Source organism: Bactrocera latifrons, unplaced genomic scaffold (genome assembly GCF_001853355.1).
Source record: "Bactrocera latifrons isolate USDA-ARS-PBARC rearing strain unplaced genomic scaffold, ASM185335v1 scaffold_160, whole genome shotgun sequence".
NCBI lineage: Eukaryota > Metazoa > Arthropoda > Insecta > Diptera > Tephritidae > Bactrocera > Bactrocera latifrons.
Genome location: NW_017535075.1, coordinates 42,510 through 60,689, shown reverse-complemented (window position 1 = coordinate 60,689; position 18,180 = coordinate 42,510). Strand labels below are relative to the sequence as shown.

Genomic DNA, 18,180 nt, shown 5'->3' with positions numbered 1-18,180 from the left:
GGTACTCATATGGCTATACTGAATTTATTTGAACAATTTAAATAAACTAAACTAAACAGGTGGCAACCCCATTCAATTCGTAACATTTTCAAATATGACTTTTAGTAAATCATTTACGTCCATACGTATGTATAATATATGATATCCATACTGTAATGCTTGACTTATTCTATAATTTCATTTGGTACAAAGTTTCAGGTGGCAACTCTGATTAATGTTATATGTTTTATACAGTAAATCTTATTGTACGTTTGATACGAAATTTGTAATGTTTTATTTACACTACCAATTAAATTGAGATAAATATTAAATATCTGGTAACCCTACTCGAAGCATATTTTGAATTGTAAGCATTCGTAAAGATATTTATTTTGATACCCGTATTTTTATGAATCGGATGTTTAACAATTTATTTCTTAAAAACACAAAAAACAAATGGCAATCTCATTCGCATATATTTCGAAGAAATTTCTGTAAACATTCCAAAAACTCTTAAGCTTGATACTCTTAAGCATGATACCCATATTGGAATGTCTTGTCTATTTTAACAATTCATGTTTTGCCCACTAAACACGTGGCAATCCTACTCGAAAATATTTTGTATTGTGACTAAAATCTTTTCCGTTTGGTTCCCTTACGGTAAAAAGTCGCTTATTCTATCAATTGTTTTAAAAAAATATTGAACAGATGGCAACTCTGCCCTGGTATATTTTGAACTGAAAGCATTCGTAAAGCTATTTAGTTTGTTGCCGAAATTTTAATATTTCATTTATTTTTACCATTTATCCGACTAAAAAATTAAAGAGGTGGCAACACTATTCACGTTCTTAACGTGGGTAATTTTTATAATTTGTTAACCATGTTGTCATGAATATAGAGATCGTACGAGAATTAATAACATCCCTTGGCGAGAAATTCCTAATTTACAAGAGGTACTACCACGACATAACCTTAAATAGTGTTTTCGTATATAAGTTCGATATCGAATATGAGTCAAAGTTTGAAGATATTTTCCAAAACTTTTCTACGACTAAGTTTTCATTTGATATGAACACACACGATATAAGAGACGCATCGTGTTGCAGAAGATTTCTTGCTATGCTCGAGTTCAAAACTCAAAGAAAGCTGTAATATTTGTTATAGAAAATTCACCTAAAACAAGTAAGGAAGAGTTCAATTCGGGTGTAACCATTTACACCATTACATTTTATACTCTTGCAACTTGCAAAGAACACAGGCCGAGAAACTCTTTAAAATGTTGGTACAACTATATTCTTATTTATCCGAATCCGTGGATTAACATTGGATCCATTAAATTTTGCAAAATAAAAATACACTTACGGCACTTATAAAACAAAATTAATAATTATTTATACACAATTAAGAAAATCCCAAAATAATTTCCAATATTCAAATATATAGCATATAATTATAAACAACGACTAAAAAAGAAAACAGTAAGTGATCAACTCAACGCAAACCCAATAATTTGTATGGCAAATTTGACAAGAACTGCACAAGAATCAGAATAACAAGGGCGCTTACGCCAAGTATGATTAGGCCTTTGATAATCACGGGGAGCAGTATCTTCTGGAAGGCCTTCACGGGATTTGTGAATGGATTGAAAGAGGTGTCCGGACGCCTTTAAAGTATTACCAAAAATAATAACAAAGTCTAAATATTGTTCTCACACTGTACTTACGAAGGATTGGCTAAGGCATTTGGAGGATTGCGACCCACACCAACTGGATTCGCAGCCGCTTCCGCTTCGGTAAGAATTTCCAATTCGACTTCGATTTTACCCTAAAAATTAAGAAACAAATTCAATTACAATTGACATGTAAGTCACTATTGGAACATCCAGCTTACGGTTTGCGAGCGCATCTGTTCCTTGAGTCGCTTATCCTTAGATATCTGATCGATTTGACCATGCAATGGAAACCAACCGCGTACACGCTTCTTGGCGAACAAATTAACCGGCGAGCGGCGACGTTGTGCTAAGGCATGTAAACGAGTCAGTGGTTCGGGTAGTTTAATACCGCCGAACTCATTGGTCAATGTACAAAAGCGCCGATTCGTGCACGGTTCAGGAAAGTTCGACAAATTCAATTCTAGCATACCGAGAAATTCATTTTTCGTTATGAAATCATTGTCCCAGACTTGAAGGTATAAAATAGGCGGATGCTTCACTTCATATTCGTTGAGTACACCACTTTTGACTTTGATCACCATCTGTGGATGAAACGAAAACGTTGCTATAGTTATGGTCGTAAACATGTATATGTAAGATGAAGACAGATGCAAATGCATTGTATCACGATTGTATGGGCCTGTCAAATATCTCTAAGGAGCCTTTTCATAAGCTATATTCTGTTAAAAAAGTTTCTAAACAAGTTATTAGGTTATCTTTTGTAGTTTGGATTCTTGAAAATTCCAATTGAGTTCATAGTAAACAAAAAATAATAATAATAATGAGAAAAAGCGGTATTCACAAAGACAATTGGCTAAAACTAGGTCTGATAGCTGTGTGTTGTATAATAACGAGTTTTTCAATAAGAGCGCTAAACAAGTTTTTTTTTTTTTTTAAATGGAGATATCAATGAAATTCTTTACTCCTGTGAAAGTACATTCGATGGCATTATATATGGAATTCGATTTCTTTTGCATGGTCACCACGGGCAGAAGTCCAGATGCTGAATAAAATTTTCAACGGTTTTCAAGCATAAATCGGCCGATACTGCTGCAATTTCACGTTCTATATTCGTATGAACTTCATCAATCGTCGCTGGTTTGTTGGCATAGACCATAGACTTGACGTAGCCTCAGAGAAAATAGTCTGCGGCGTCAAATCGCTCGACCGAGGCCAATCGACTGGCGACTCAACAAGTCAATACTGACATACGCTGTGTGGTTTGTCGACCCGTACTGCAGCATCTACATATTGTCCAAGTTCATATCATCCAAGTCGGGCAAAAAATATTCGGTTATCATTGAGCGGTAGCGATTCATATTAACAGTAACGTGTCGATCTTCATCATTACGGAAGAAGTACGGCCCAAACACGCCGCCGGCCCATAAACCTGACCAAACTGTAATTTTTTAAGGATGAAATGGTGCCTAACCAACAACGCATATTTTGCTTATTGACGAAGTTTGATTCAGCCAGAAATGAGCCTTATCGCTGAAGATAATTTTTCGATGAATATCCGGATAATTTTCAAATTGTTGCTCAGCCCAATACACGAGCATACTACGATGCTGGTGGTCAAGCGGCATCTGTTCTTGCGATAATTGAATCTTGTAAGGATATAGGCGAAGATCTTTTCGAAAAATTCGCCACAACTACGTCACAGAGATGCTCAAAGCTTGAGGAGATGTGAGGGACTGATTTGGGTCTTCTTCAATGGATGAGCAAGCGGCAGCAATATTCTCGACACTACGTACACTTCTTTGTCGCACTGGCACGGGAACATTTTGTAATAAATATGACGTCGTTTGCTGTACCTATCGGTTTACTTTTTGTAGTGTCCCTATGAAAAAGCTCTGTACTTGCGGTGTAAAATATTTCTCCTTTTTCGCAACTTTTTTACCAGTATGTGAGAAAAGTGCAGATACATTTCTACATACATACATACATACTTCAACCTACACAGATTATCACTTATTTGTTTTCAACATAACCTTAATGTCAGTTTGTCGTTTCTTGAATTCATAAATTATTTATTTTTCCTTTTTTTTTGCGTAGGAGTTTCCGACACTTCAAAGCTTAATTCATAAATATTTAAGGCTTCCCGAAAAATTGCAGAAATTAATATACATATATTTAATAATTTAACGCACAAAATGTAAGTCAACAAACTTCGGACTTTGTTATGACAAAGTTGACCGCCGGAAACTTGGGAGGCATTTGTGTATGTATTAAAGGGAGGTTACTCAAGCAAGTCACGGCTAAAGAGTGGCATTTGTTTATGTGGTTATAAATGAGTATTTTATAAAAAAAATAATAGTTTAAAAGAATTTCTGAACTCATGGAAACAGTCAACAGTTTATAAACTTTTTTAAATGCTTTTAAATTACTCGTGCATACATACAAAATACATAATATATATTATATATTTAATGCGCCTTAATTAATGCTTAATTCTTTTATCTCAAAAAAATATCGAATAACAAAGAGAGAGTATTTTATGGCGTACCAAACTTCAACCCATCAACACTTTACTCTTCCCATTAAATCTTTGTTTTTGCATTATTTTCCCTTTAATAGTGAAATTTTTATTTGAAAACAATACTTTCTGCCACCAGCTCGTATACGCATATTTTTACTTAGCGCTCATTAACTAAATGAGCTGCAAACAATTAGAAAAACAAAAAAAAAAAACAATAACTAAAGAGCGATATTAATGAAGGTAATCATTACTCACCATATCCTCATTGGCGGAGTACTTGATGGGGAAGAGCATGCGCCAATTAAAAGTGGCCTCTCCGTTCAACGAACGGTAATGGATATCGGTGGCCTGCGATTGCTCCTTATCCGCGCACCAGCTGCAGTTCAATATTAATATTAATTAAGCTTGGTTTTTTAAGTATTATTCATAAAAAGTATTGTAAATGCTGTTAATTAGTGAATAATGAAGTATTGAAAGGAAATACGCGATATTATTTTTTAAATAATTTATTGAAATGCTGATTAAATTTGAGATTTTCAATAATTTCCTATAACTAACAAATTATAGTATACCCTTCTGTTTACTCACCCTTTCACGCCGATATCGCTCATCTTTTTGCCGAATATATTGCGCTCGTCCAACGTTATGTCAGCGCAACCGTAGACGACAACACGTAATTCGTAAGCTTGCGGTGGATGCGGTGTGATATCAATGGGTGGCGGTATATTTAAGTTGCCCTCGTAGAGCTCAACCCATAGTTGAATTTTGCCCTGAAAATATATAAACAAAAAATTTTGTTATTTGGTAAAGAATTGAATTTTAAGCAAGTTTTGATATTAGCCGGTACAGGGATCGAACTGTGGTCAGTCTTAGTGACAGTGATCGACTCCAACCATTACGAAAAGACATACAATTTGATAACATAACGTCTCAAGGAACCTCATTCATATATTTTTGGAATAGTCGTTAGCTCTGGTCAAAGGAATTTGTTATTTATATATAATATTGGGTAGTCGAAAAAGTATTTTCGTATTTCTAATCAATCTTATGCTATTTTTTTATATTTATAATAAACTTAATGAGCGAAATATGTACCATTTTTGTCGACTACTGATTGCAATTTTTCCTCTAGAGACATTATTCTAAATATGCTAGTCAAAAATGCTAGTCCGATGGTGCAAGGTCTGGACTATATGGTGGATACATCAAAACTTCCCTTTCTTCCAGTTTTTGCAGAGTCATCAAAGATGTGCGTGGTCTAGCGTTTTTCTGATGGCAGACGAAGCCCTTTCTGTTAAGCAGTTCTGGCTGTTTCGATTGCTTGCTTCATCTCATTAGTTGTTGTCAGTAAAATGTAGAATCAATTACTCGTCCAGGCTGAAGCTGCTCATAGTGGATGAATCCTTTCCGATCCCACCAAACACTCAGCATATCCTTGCGAGATGTCAATCCTACCTTAGCGACCATTTGTTGAGCTTCACCACGCTTGGACCATGATCCTTTTCGTACATTATTGTCCCAGACAATTCAGGTGGTACCCAAACATCGAGGTTATGGTTAAGTTCCTTAGCAATGACATGGCTGCAATATTTTCCATAATTTCCTCGACTTTTCCAACAATATTTCGACCAAAGCGAGGTGCATTTTTCACATCAAAATTTCCAGAACGGTAGCGAGCGAACTATTGTTGTGCCACACGAACTGATATAGCATCGTCTCCGTAAACTTCACAAATTTCACTGGGGGCTTTCGTGGCATTCTTAACTTTTTTATACAAAAATTTCAAAATATTGCGAATATCTTCATTATATTCACTCATTTTTGAACAGCTGGAACTTTTTCCAACTTAATCGAAATGATGATTTGACTAAATGAAGCTTATAATCTCACTTTTCTAACACTATATGGTATGACACAATGTGATTGGTACCACTGGAGATATACGACTGCAACGACATCTATTGACAAAATACGAATAAAACTTTTTCGACTACCATATATACATATTACTTCCAGCTATCAAACATTAATAAGAAATCCCTTAAAATTAATTATCCTTTGTCTCATCGAAATATAGGTTAATTGTCTTTTAACCTTCCTCTTTCGATTGCAGTCTCCCGCAATCAAATCCCTACGAATTTATTTGTTATAAAAAAACTTTGTTTGGTATTAACCAATCGATCCCTCTAGAACTAGGAAAAATTAAGTTTCAAAGTTTCTTACCTGCTCTATACCGGGACAATCGCGTCGATACAATGTTCGTGTTTCTACATGCTCTGGCACCAATTTGTAGCCGAAGGATGGTAGCTGATCCAAATGATGTAGAGCTGTTAAGCTTAGACGTTCCTGTAACTCCTCGGCTAAGGGATGCAAATGAAGTCCAATTAGATTACATCCAAAACAATTAGCATATGTGTAGTAATTCTATAATAATAGATATTTGATGGAAGTAGAAATTGTTGCGCTAATTTCACGTTGGTGGAACAACGAAATCAAAAGAAAAAATGGCAAATGAGCTAACGAAGTTTACCTAAGATGTTACTATTAGTTTATAAATACGGAAAAAGTAACTGAAACATTGTGTACAAGTATTAACCTTGATCTCAAGTAACTACAATTAATTTAAGGAACTCTTATGAATAAGTCTATAAAAAATTCATAGGCCGAAAGTAACAAACCCAACGCAAGTCTCGTTTCGTCCTTAAACTTCACACCATCCACCTCAATGCGTTGTTCAAGGAATTTCGGTGGCGGTAAATCTCGCTGGGAACAAAGCTGCGAGAGTATTTCGAAAGGTGTGGCAATATTACGCCATTTGTTGTAGCCGCTTCTGTAAGAGCATTGTATTTATTTTTCATTTCTAATAATTAAAATTGTTAAAACAGTAAATATTGAGTGGATTAATACCTACTTTGAATATTCCTTTGATATGCCCACAGCTGCATGATGTTTGGTACGCCAGCGGTCTTCCAAATCTATGTAAGTGGAACCAATATAGTCGTCGGTAAATAAATTGCGGTCGAAGACAGAGACTTCCAGCATATTGTCTCTAAAAAAATGGTGATTATTTGAGAAGTGCAGATAAATTAAAAAGCTTAATGAGATTTATAAAATATAGGTATTGGTACCAAACAAATTTGTTCTTCGAACAACATGAAAATCAGATGAGGTTAGGTCACAAAGTATCTTACCGCAACCAATAGCAATGTAACATGTTCTTCGACTTTCAATACCAGAAAATAAAATATACATAATTGACAATAAAAAATATTTAAAGAAGAATCATGATTCTCAAAAAGTCTATTAAAATTACAATGAAGTCCAGAGTTAGGCATACGGCAGCCTTTTAAGGTAGTAGTTTGGTAACTTGGGTTCCAAGAATGGAACAATTTTTCTTTGCTTAATTTGAAGTACAATGCCTTAAAAATATACCGTGAAAATTTCAGGCAGACAGAAATTCGAAATATTTCGGGAGTTATAACGAGTTTACTAGAGCTCGTCGGAGTCCTCTCTCTCGGAGTTGCTGAACTTTAAACGGGTTTTTCTCAAAACATTGGTTTTTCGGACGGCCCGGGTTCTAACGTTTTTTTTTTACTGAACCGATTGCTTTTAAATTTTTACGGGTTGTTCTACACACTTATAGTTCTCGCCGGAACTAACGAGCATTCTTTTCACCCCTAACTTTTTATTTTACAACCCTTTCTTTGCAAAAATAAAAGAACTTTTTTTTTTCAAAGTCCGCCATTTTATTATTTACCATTGAAATTTAACTTCGTAGTTCCGACCTGAATAACAGTCTATAGATGATAGTCTATAGATTAAGGGCCACCTACGTGTTTTTTTTTTTTTTTTTTTTTTTTTTTTTTTTTTTTTTTTTTTTTTTTTTTTTTTTTTTTTTTTTTTTTTTTTTTTTTTGAGGTTTCAGCTTCGAGTGACAATAATTATAGTAATAAAGTATTACATTTTGTCAAAAACCTTTTCTTCTATTTTCAATATGTAAATAAAAACACTCTAAATATTCAATATAATTCATTTTTATTTTTCCTATAAAAAACCACCTTCCAAAAAAGTCATTAAAATAGGCATAAATTACCAATCTATTTCAAGTTGTGGGCTTTGCTACTGCGAAAGTCGCGGAGCTGGTCGTCTAGCGTCAACATCTAAGTATACAGCTAAGCAGCAGTTAAGGCAGTAACCTCGTATCTCATGTTGGCTAGAAGCCGATGCCATAAAGGCATTGAGGGCAAATGAAATAGTAGACGACTTTGCAAAGAATGGTGTACGGCCAACACCCCAAAACTTAGTGTTGGTTAAACATTGAGAAACTCATGCATTTTCTACACTACGATCTGGACAGATGCATGGTTAAGAAAATCAAAAGTCATTTGTAAAGCGGTAGATCGGAAGTGCATAAAATTTATATTGACACTCGATAGCAGAGACTGTAGGGACATGATCGGAATATTAACTGGTCTTTGACTGATCAAGAAGACTGCAGAAAATGTCTAGAGCAAGGCACCAAGGAAACAATGGAGCATCTATTATGCACTTGTTCCACATTGGCAAGACTACGCTGTATGAACCTAGAGACCCCACGGTATGATACACAGGAGAAGGTATCGATAGTGAGACACAAGAGTATGTTAAAATGTCAAGCGGAGGTATCTTAAAGAATGACTACTCCTCTAGCAACTGAACTACATCTGGTAAAAATTGGTCTATACGTAGTTCATCAGTCTACCAGATTAACCAGATTATATTTTAAAGTTCAGCTTATATGATGAAAGCTGTCTTTGGATAACACTTCGGAAAGTCTTCAGACTGTGGTAGGGTCTTTTAATGTGTCGTCGAATAGGATATATTTTCAGTGATCATGTGATAAACCCTTGTTACATAATTTGTGTAACTTCAAAGGCATACTTAAATTCATTTTCCTGTTTTTGGGTGGCTACTAAGTTCGTCAAAACTCTAAAATATTCCAATATTGTGGTTGTTACTTGCTGTCAAAGAGAACAATCTTATTGACCTTTAGAGTATGTATAATTAGATTGGATGGGTTCGTCAACTACTAAAACTCCGATTTAGCTCGTCTTAAAATTACACTTAGAAAGGCTAAATTATTTATGAAAACAATTTTTTTTTTTTTTGGATTTGGGTAAAGTTTTTTTTAAGAACTTACCTCGGTAACACAGCGTCCAGTTGAAAACACTTTCCGAATACCGGATTACTTTCATTGGGTACGTAATGTGCACGATTGGCCACCGTTTTGCCGCCTAAGTGCAATCTCACATAAGCATCCGATTTGGAATTTTTATCATGTGGCCGCAATTGTACACCCTGTATTACATAAACGCGTACAATGATCTTTGTTAGATCGGTCAGTGTATGAAGCTCAGCTTGATAGCGTGGATTTAGTGCCGCTGCGAGTGGCCGCAACATAATGCCGTCGCCACCATCGTTTGCACCACATTTGCAAGGCACAAGCTTAATATTTAATTTCAGCGTAGCGTATGTTTCCTCTTTCGGCATGGAGTTCTTTTTGTACTTTACGCCATGCACCAGCTTTACCGGCTCGGCCCAGTCATGCAAATAACCGAGCTCGGCTTGGCGCTCCAATTCGTTCGGGTAGATTACAAGGCTATGTTTATACAAATGCGAGAGATCGCCAGTTTCCTAAGAATGAAGTTGATACTAAAAGACTTCGTGTACAAAATTTTCAAAGCGCTTACTTGATATGTATATATGGAATTGTAATATTTTGTCCACCAACTGTACTGCGCCTCATCGATTATTTGCGTAAAGTCCGTGTTATCGATGGGCGGCAGCTTTGGGGGACCTTGAGATTTTTTGAAAACGCCCAAAGTTCGTTGGAATAAAGTCGGTTTATCTCTATGCAGTAATGGCTGAGTTTCGCTGTCTTCCAACTCACCAATCTGCAACATGGTGGTGCCCTCTTCACCCGCAGTTGCCGGTATACATTTCACGGTTTTGTCTACTTGTAAAAAACGTTTTGAGTCAGGTATCAAAACTGCGCCCAATGTGGTTTCTGCGCCTTTAGACGAAACGGACACATCGGTGGCTATGATGGCGGGCCAGTATTCGAGTTGCTCAGGAAGACTCTAAACAGATGTAGGTACATATATGTATAATGATCGCAAAGCATTCTCCTTAAAATTGCAAATCCGCCATCATCTGATATACTCACGACAACTCCAGATGCGAATATGACCAAGAAGTTTATGCTGTTCTTCAAGCGCGTCGAAGACAAGCCACTTGTCAACAGAAGATCACCCATCATGACCTTGATACGATGTCGGCCACCAAAAGTCGTTTTGGTATAGTTTCTAAACCCAATGAATACCACCTCCAAGCTATAAAAAAAAAACATGAAGTAACGTACTTTTAGAGTAGCAACCCCGAAAAAATTTACTCACACAAAGTTTTTCATAATAGGTTTTATACTCGTCGGTATATTCATTGTTATAGTTGGATCTGGCATTTCCATTTTACCGATTTCTTCGGTCGTTTCAACAAGCTCCGCAGACATCAGCACCTCGGCTCTCACGCTACCGTGCTGAGCAATTGGCACCCAAGCAAGTGGTGGCGGCGAAATAACTTTTAATTTGTGATATTTCTGCATGGCAGTACGTGTCTTCACCATTTTATTTGGCTTGAGTCTACCCTCAGGTTCTTCACGCGCACTATCATCGGCCGCTTTCATACTAATCACCGACACCGGCACAGTGCCACAACCCACATAATCGTTCGCAGTTAAGCGATCACGATCGTACAACTCGACTGCGACAAGTGGTGGATTCTTCAGATACCACTGTAGACTGCCGGGAAATACGACAACATCGAAGCAGATCACACAATTCCATATGGGCGAGAGTGTGGACTCTTCAACAGATGTTTGCGCCCACTGTGAACCGAATATGACGCGCAGATAGCCGTCACAGAGACCACTTGAGTCGCTGCCCGGACGTATCTTGGCTTGATGTATGAAAATGCGACATTTGTAAACCGTATAGTGCACTATTGGCGACCAATAGTACAATTCTGTTTGTTTCCAATCATTCGTAATGGAGGCCAGGTATTCGGTACGTTCACTATCCACTACAATACCCAGAGAGCCTTGTATAACGCCAACATTACAGCCACAGTTGATGCAGCTATGCTGACATTGTATGTCCTGAAATGAGAGATGAGAATTTTATTAAGTTGGAATTCCTGTCTGGTCTTTATTATTTCCGAACCCAACTCACCTTAAAAATAAAGTTCCTGGTGCGCCAGCACAAACTATTCGGACTCGCTGACTTATCTCGTGGCGCATTCAAAAAGTACTTAGCATTCAAACGACATACCGCAATATCATTCCTTCCCGATACACTGAGCATAATCAAAAGTGTCGGCCATTCATCCTGTAGACGTGTGGTGGCCAAAAGACTCTTGAGCTCGTTGGAATGTAAAATCATTTGATCGACGACTTCAGCAATGGTAGGCTCGATGAGAGGAGTGGGTGCTGTCTTGAGCTTGTGACGCATAGCGCGTAACTTTTCAGGGAACTTTTCCTACATAAAAACGTAGGGGAATTAATTTCGTATCGAAAAAAGTTTGGTGTGAGCTGCATACTAACAAAAAAAGAATTAACATAGACCAATCGATTGGCATCCCACATGGTAGTCTCTTTAAAGCCTGTGTATTCAAGTCGCTTATCTTCGGCAGCTTCTTTCAGCTTACTCTGCAAGTTCATTATGATGGCCTTGAAGCACTTGGCCTGCAGCACAAACTGATTGGTGTATTTGATTTGGAAGAGTTTGAAAGTGGCGAGCTCTGATTCCTGTGCGACGTAAAAAAAAGGGAAATTAAAATAGCTCAGTAAATAGCTTTATTTAGTGCTCTTACTATTAAGTCCAAAATTTCTTGCATATAATAATCGCTATCGAACTTGTAGCGATTGTCGGGCATTGTGATTTTAAGATAGACTGCTTTATATGGTGCTTCCTGCCGAAAATATTTTAAACTGGTGCCAGTAGTGTTATGTTTACCTGGATAGCTTTTTAGAAAGCACTCCACATAATTGGAGGTATTCTCTGGAAGTAAGATTTATTATTAAAACAGAAAAATAGAAGTATTCTCTAACAATTTTGCTTGGATTGATAAAAGCTCACAAAATACGTTATAAGAAAATGTTTTCTGAATTACCTGCCAATTTCATAGTAATTTTACAGTTGCTGAAATTACCGTGCAGGAAGTCACCCTGTAATGGTATAAATTCTACCAGAAATGTCTCTTCTTGCCACCAACGTTTCTCGTCTAACGGCGCAACAGGTTTTGTCAAGAGATCACGGGCCGGACCGGCTGGTAGACACTCCGAATCGACTTCCACCAAAAGCCGTCCCAGATATTGCAATGGATTTGATATATCATAAAAATGTACATAGGTGGGACCTAAGGCTGGCTTATCTGCAAAAAGGTTTATATGTGTTAACGAATAAATCACAATTGCAAAATATAAGACTGATGCCGCTCTCGTGAAGAAACCTTTAAAAGCGATCTCATCGAAATGTATCTCATAGTCAGCGATTGCCTTCCATTGTAGGTGCTCGTGTGAGAGAATTTGCACGACAAAGGTTTGTGATAGCGATGGATAGGTCCATGAGAAGCACACCGAATAGTTCCACTCCGGTTGAGCAGTGGCCTTGCAAACATTTGTCTTGCCCTTGAAAGGATGGAATCTAAACTTTAGAAATGAAAGGTCATTGGTGAATGGGACGGTGTCACAAGTACATGGTTGGCAGCAAAGGATACTTGTATGAGATAGTCACTCTTCTTGGTCAGCACTGCCTTATAGAGTGTGACATTATAACGGATATTGCACTGCATGGAATTATCTGCGTTTTGTAGCATATTGCTAAGGAAGAAAGAATTAGAAAAGATTGCAGCAATATTCTACGCTCACACGCGTACCGCTCGATATTATCATAGTCTTGATTAATTTGCCACCGATTCAACTCGAGCATATCTTCGTGTGGTCTCAGTACAGTATTGGGATCGGAGTTTTGTGTCACGATCGCCAAATCGATTTGCAGATAACCCTTACATGCACCCGGTGTGTTATTGGAAATGTCGGCAATGGAGGCCTCAAGGCGTCCCCACTTTTTGAAGAAACAACGATTCGGTTGATTCCAAACGCTTTGCAGATCGATTAGTAATTCACCATGTGACATGGTTTTCTTGCAGGCATTCCGCTTACGTACTTCGTATAGCACTGTTAAACGCAAAAGCTCCGTAAGCGTGCAGCGGATTTCGAAGACGAAATACTGAGAAGGTGAATTTATAATATTTTTTTTTTCGCTGAAATTGTGTTTGCATTACCTCATTGTAGTAGGGGTTTTCGGAGCGCGCGTAAGGCTTGGTCGTCCTATGCGCTTTGTCGAGCGTAATGCGTACGAAGGTCTCGCCCGTGAAAACTCCTAACTGTCGCGCTTTGTGTATGGTCGTACAGATGAGATAATCTTGACTCATGCTGAGAAAACAATCGTTTTGCGCCATCGGTAGCATTTGTGTGCCGATTTCGCTTACTCCGATCGTTTTCGCGGATATTTTTGAAAATTTTCGTTTTGCAGTAAATAAGTGATAAAATAAATTTTAATTATTGAGCAGTTTTCAAGCGTTCATTTGAAGCAAGACTAAAATTTTTTTTGATTGATAGCTTTTTTTTTCAGTTTCCTTTTTCAAAATACTTCAAGTGATGTATAATGTTTCTTTATTTTGGGAGAAAAATTTAAATTTTTTAAAATAATAACTGTAATAGATTGTGGATACTTATATTTAAAGATCTTATCGGAAAAAAAAATTATGTTTGACATATACTATATTTATATATTATATATATGTTTTTATATATCTCTAAGCTTTTAAAATACTATATATTAAATCTTTTGCAAGTTTTACTGAGGGCGCTCAGGTTTCTTAGGAAGCAAAAAACATCTTGAGGAGCGAGATAGTGCTGAGAATGAGGATTTTAAGAATAAAAGTAAAGCGCATATGGTGATTACTATCAACTAATGTCCCAAGTATCCCTTCATCCTCATACATATGAGATTCAATCCACACTAATTATGATCTAGACCAATTATAAATAAATTATTATTTTATTGAACAATTATCTGGTAAGTATTTTAGCCACTATATAGAACTGGTGCCACCAGTCTCGAAGTCTCTGTTATGATGTGAGAAAAGAATGATAGAGACATCCGAAGTTTTAATTGCTTGAAACATGTAAAGTAAAAAGTGGTTTATCGGATATAAAAGATTTTTGGATGTTTTCTTTTTCAAAAAGACCTCCGACCCTAATCTTTTCTTAACTAAAATTCTTTTACCAACATGATATTCCTTCATAAAAGTGAATTCAATGGAACAATCCAAAGTTACCATATAGTAATCCTATTTTATGTCGCAGAAAATCATAAAAACATAATCGAGTGATGGATCAACTTTTAGTAGAAATTGTGCCAAGTTTAAGATAGGTTTGAACAACCCATTTTCTTATAAATTCAACCAATTTCAACTTCTAAATACAATTAACGAATTAGTTTCAAATAAAATTTCTTCTGATCGAACATTTCCGAAACCTGTTTGAAATCCTATAAATTCTTTTGTGATCTTAAAAATTTTTTCTACATATATAAAAAAAAATATTGGTATATTTTTAAAGAAAAGAGCACAGAAGATTCAAATTTTATGTCAAGTATTTATTACAATTCGAAAGAACACTTTTTGGCATTTATTTTTTCATGACTATTTCTTTCAAATATTAGCCGCGGTGTCTCTGATGGTACATTCTTTGAGTCCAAGTTTCTATGACTCATTCGCGCATTTCGACTGGTAGCTGGTTAATGACACGCGTGATGTTTTGCTCCAAGGCCTAAATTGAAGCGCTATCGTCGCACTTATACTTTACATATCCCCATAGGAATATTGGTAGCCAATCGACCGGCCCAAAACGTAAATTTATCTGCTCACCGAAGTGTTCTCTAAATAATTCCATTGATTGATGCGATGTGTGGGAAGTGGTGCCGTCTTGTTGGAACCAAATGTCGCCGAAATAACGAGCTTTTATTTCCGGCATTAAATAGCCGGTTAGTATAGTGCGATAACAGTCGTTCTTATTTTGAAGAAATATGGATTGATGACTCCACCGACCCACAAACCACAATAAACCGTTGCTTTTGCTAGATGAAATGGCACCTCTTGAATCTCTTCAGGGTGCTGATCTTTTGGTACGAGTCTCGTATTGAAACTCTTCATACCCAAAAAATTAACCAAAATGCGTTGAGTCGATCCGTACTAGATATTGAGACCCTCTGTCATCTCTTTGATGTCAACATGATGATTTTCATTAAATTTGATCCTCCTGGAGGTCAATGTTATATCAGCCCGGGTCAAATTTGATTTGTTTAAGCAAAATTCAGCACTAGTGTCACGAGTGAAAAATTCGGAGGAATTTTAATCTGATCAATGTGATATTTCAGAACGTTCTATTTATATGTGGATTTCTTCGTAAATTTTAAGGAACCTCATATCTAAATAAAGTATTTTCATATAAAAGATCATATTTAATTGTATTTCATTTTAAGTCATGTTGAATCTGAATTCGAAGGACTTGTACTCCACTACCTCACTTAAGTCCCCACAATATCACACGTCTAACACTACATGGGCATATAACATATCTGCATTTAATCGGTGCACAAACCACCTCACTTAGCCTAGTCAAAACGAAAGCTTACCAAACACTATTTTCCGCTGGAAATGCGACTAAAAGCTTTTAAAAGCTCTCCTCGACGCAGTAACCGCCAAAGTGCAACTAACGACTGAACAGCAAAGCGAAAAGTTTAAAGCGAGAAAATAGGATAGTTAATTTCAGTGCGGTAGCAGTTAATTGGGCGGAACGAATGCGAAACGAAACACTTTGAAACGGGCTTCGGAGCGCTAACTGAAAGCTTTGCAACGCACTTGCAGCCATGAAAGAGGTGAGCAAACTCAATTTGCGGCAGAAATGTTACAATAAATATTACAACAACAAAACAACAAATATTACTACAACAAAACAAACTAATATTACAACAACAAAAACAACACATTTTACAGTAATAATAAAACATACGGTTTACATACAAACAAAAAGTGTGAGAGACTAACTATTGCGGAGACTTATAATCACAAACAATAATATGAGTATGTCAACAAAAACAACAACAACAAAGTGCTCACAAACATTTCTGAAGCTGTATGAAATGTGTGAGGTTAATAATAATTCCAACAACAATGCGGAATTGAAACATTGACAAATCACGAACAAGGCACCAGCAGAGCTCAGCTCCAGAGATATGCACAAAAATATAGTCGAGCTGCGTTTCTGCGTTTGCATGAGAGCGGCGTGTGTGTGTGATTTTGAGTAGAGTGTGTTGTCGTGTGGTCGTTTTGCTGCTTTGGAGCGCGCTATAAGCTGGAGATGACTCCAAAACTATCATATGAACGCCAAGTATTCAATTTGTTGTCGTCGCTCGTTGGAGGCAGAAGTCGTTGCGCGGAAAATTCGTCAGCCTAAAAGCTAAACACTCGCTATAGCATTTTTTGTTTTTGTACAAATACTTTCGGACGCAAAGGTTCGCTGCTGCTGCTTGGTGCTCGTTTGTTTACACAAACCACACACACGCATACATATATGCGTAGCACTTGCTCGTGCGCTTGCAAAAGTTGTCGTCCGCTCGACATCGCTACCAGTGGCTGCTGTGACTTGGCCTGTTCTGCGTGAAATTGCCACCCGTGCTGGAGCATAAAAGTGTAGATAATTTGCGTTTCGCTTGCGACCTTTTTCCCTCGCATTTCCTATTAGCCAAAAACAAAAAACACTAACTTTGTTGGTGTTGTTGTGAACAGCAAAAACAAAAAAATTAAAAAAAATACGAAAAATTATAATAACCGAAAACAGCATCCATTCCAAGTGCTTCACAGCCTCACGCGCTCGCTGTTGACATTTGCTTTTGTGCTCTGTGTTTTTGTATTCGGTAGGCAGTAACAGCAATTGCCACCTGTTCTTAGCGAGCGATTCGTTTGATTGACGCGTGTTTGTCGTACACTTTTACACGAAAATAACTGCGTTGTGCGCCTATACAATTTTCAATAGAATATTAGTAAGCGCAAAAATCGTTTTAAGTATTTTCCGGGGTTTGCTCGAAAGAAAAAAAAAAAACCAAAAAATAAAAATAAAAAAATAGAAAAAGTAAAAACAGCTGAAATTCATTGAAGTGCGCGCAAAGAGTCAATAACAAAATAACGCAAGAAAAAATTTTAAAAGTGTTCTGTGCATATTACTGAGTTCTAACAAGAACAAAAAAACCAAAAAATATTACAACAACAAAAATAAACTAAAAACTCCAAAAATAAACTAAAAACTACAACAACTCCAAAAAACAACAACAATAACAAGTAATATCAAAAGCAATGAAAGCCCGTAGACTACTTAAATGTGCAAAAGAGTTCTACCAGCGTTAGCAATTATTGTATAAAATAAATCAAAGTAAACAAAAAAAAAATATTCTTCAACGCTAAAACCGAATTTTGCGCGTAGCTCAAGAAACAGCGTGATTATTTTATTGTTTTGTTGTTGGCAGTGAAAGTAGGTGACAGGCAGGCCCTAATAGCAATTTGGTGTTATTTGCAGATCACGTCGCCGTAAATAATGTAAGTGTGAAATATTTTGCACTAAAACTTATCGAAAACGTGTTAGCGGTGCAAGTGCAGCGAAGTCGTTGCCTACAAATTTGTACTTTTAGAAAGAGTTGAGGCACGAAAACGTGCAGAAAAATTTATTACATTTCAGTTTTTGTGAAAAGCAATTATTTTTTAGCTTGCTTACTATTTAAAAAAAATTTAAAAATAAAATTTTGTTGTAATTAAAATTGTAAAACAATTTGTTTAAAAAGAAAAATAGCAAAAAATT

At 36.6% G+C, this 18,180-nt stretch overlaps 1 protein-coding gene across 3 annotated transcripts; it reads right to left on the bottom strand.

The window, feature by feature from the left end:
- Positions 1-1,434: 1,434 nt before the first annotated feature.
- LOC108966463 (otoferlin) lies at positions 1,435-13,887 on the bottom strand. 3 transcript variants are annotated; one of them, XM_018929381.1, is made up of 20 exons: positions 13,548-13,887; positions 13,140-13,492; positions 12,960-13,083; positions 12,714-12,891; positions 12,375-12,635; positions 12,075-12,262; positions 11,806-12,009; positions 11,435-11,740; positions 10,604-11,361; positions 10,375-10,540; positions 9,899-10,288; positions 9,349-9,842; positions 7,081-7,218; positions 6,848-6,999; positions 6,393-6,529; positions 4,758-4,939; positions 4,425-4,545; positions 1,870-2,232; positions 1,703-1,803; positions 1,435-1,642 (listed from the first exon to the last, which is right to left on the bottom strand). In XM_018929381.1, the coding sequence occupies exons 1-20, from the start codon at positions 13,731-13,733 to the stop codon at positions 1,471-1,473; spliced, it is 4,974 nt and encodes a 1,657-aa protein (XP_018784926.1). In that variant the 5' UTR covers positions 13,734-13,887; the 3' UTR covers positions 1,435-1,470. The 3 variants fall into 3 exon arrangements, with proteins under 3 accessions (XP_018784926.1, XP_018784925.1, XP_018784927.1); XM_018929380.1 differs by having other exon boundaries at positions 12,714-12,912; positions 12,981-13,083; XM_018929382.1 differs by lacking the exons at positions 12,075-12,262; positions 12,375-12,635; positions 12,714-12,891; ... (1 more) ...; positions 13,140-13,492; positions 13,548-13,887 and having other exon boundaries at positions 11,802-11,915.
- Positions 13,888-18,180: the final 4,293 nt, after the last annotated feature.

Bases quoted from the DNA above. Each gene is read 5' to 3' on its own strand.
- LOC108966463 (XM_018929381.1), bottom strand. From the start codon at position 13,733: ATGCTACCGATGGCGCAAAACGATTGTTTTCTCAGCATGAGTCAAGAT. The intron at 11,362-11,434 runs GTGAGTTGGGTT...CTCTCATTTCAG, and splicing joins CCAGGAACTTTATTTTTAAG to GACATACAATGTCAGCATAG. The intron at 7,219-9,348 runs GTAAGTTCTTAA...CCATTTTTTTAG, and splicing joins CTGGACGCTGTGTTACCGAG to AGACAATATGCTGGAAGTCT.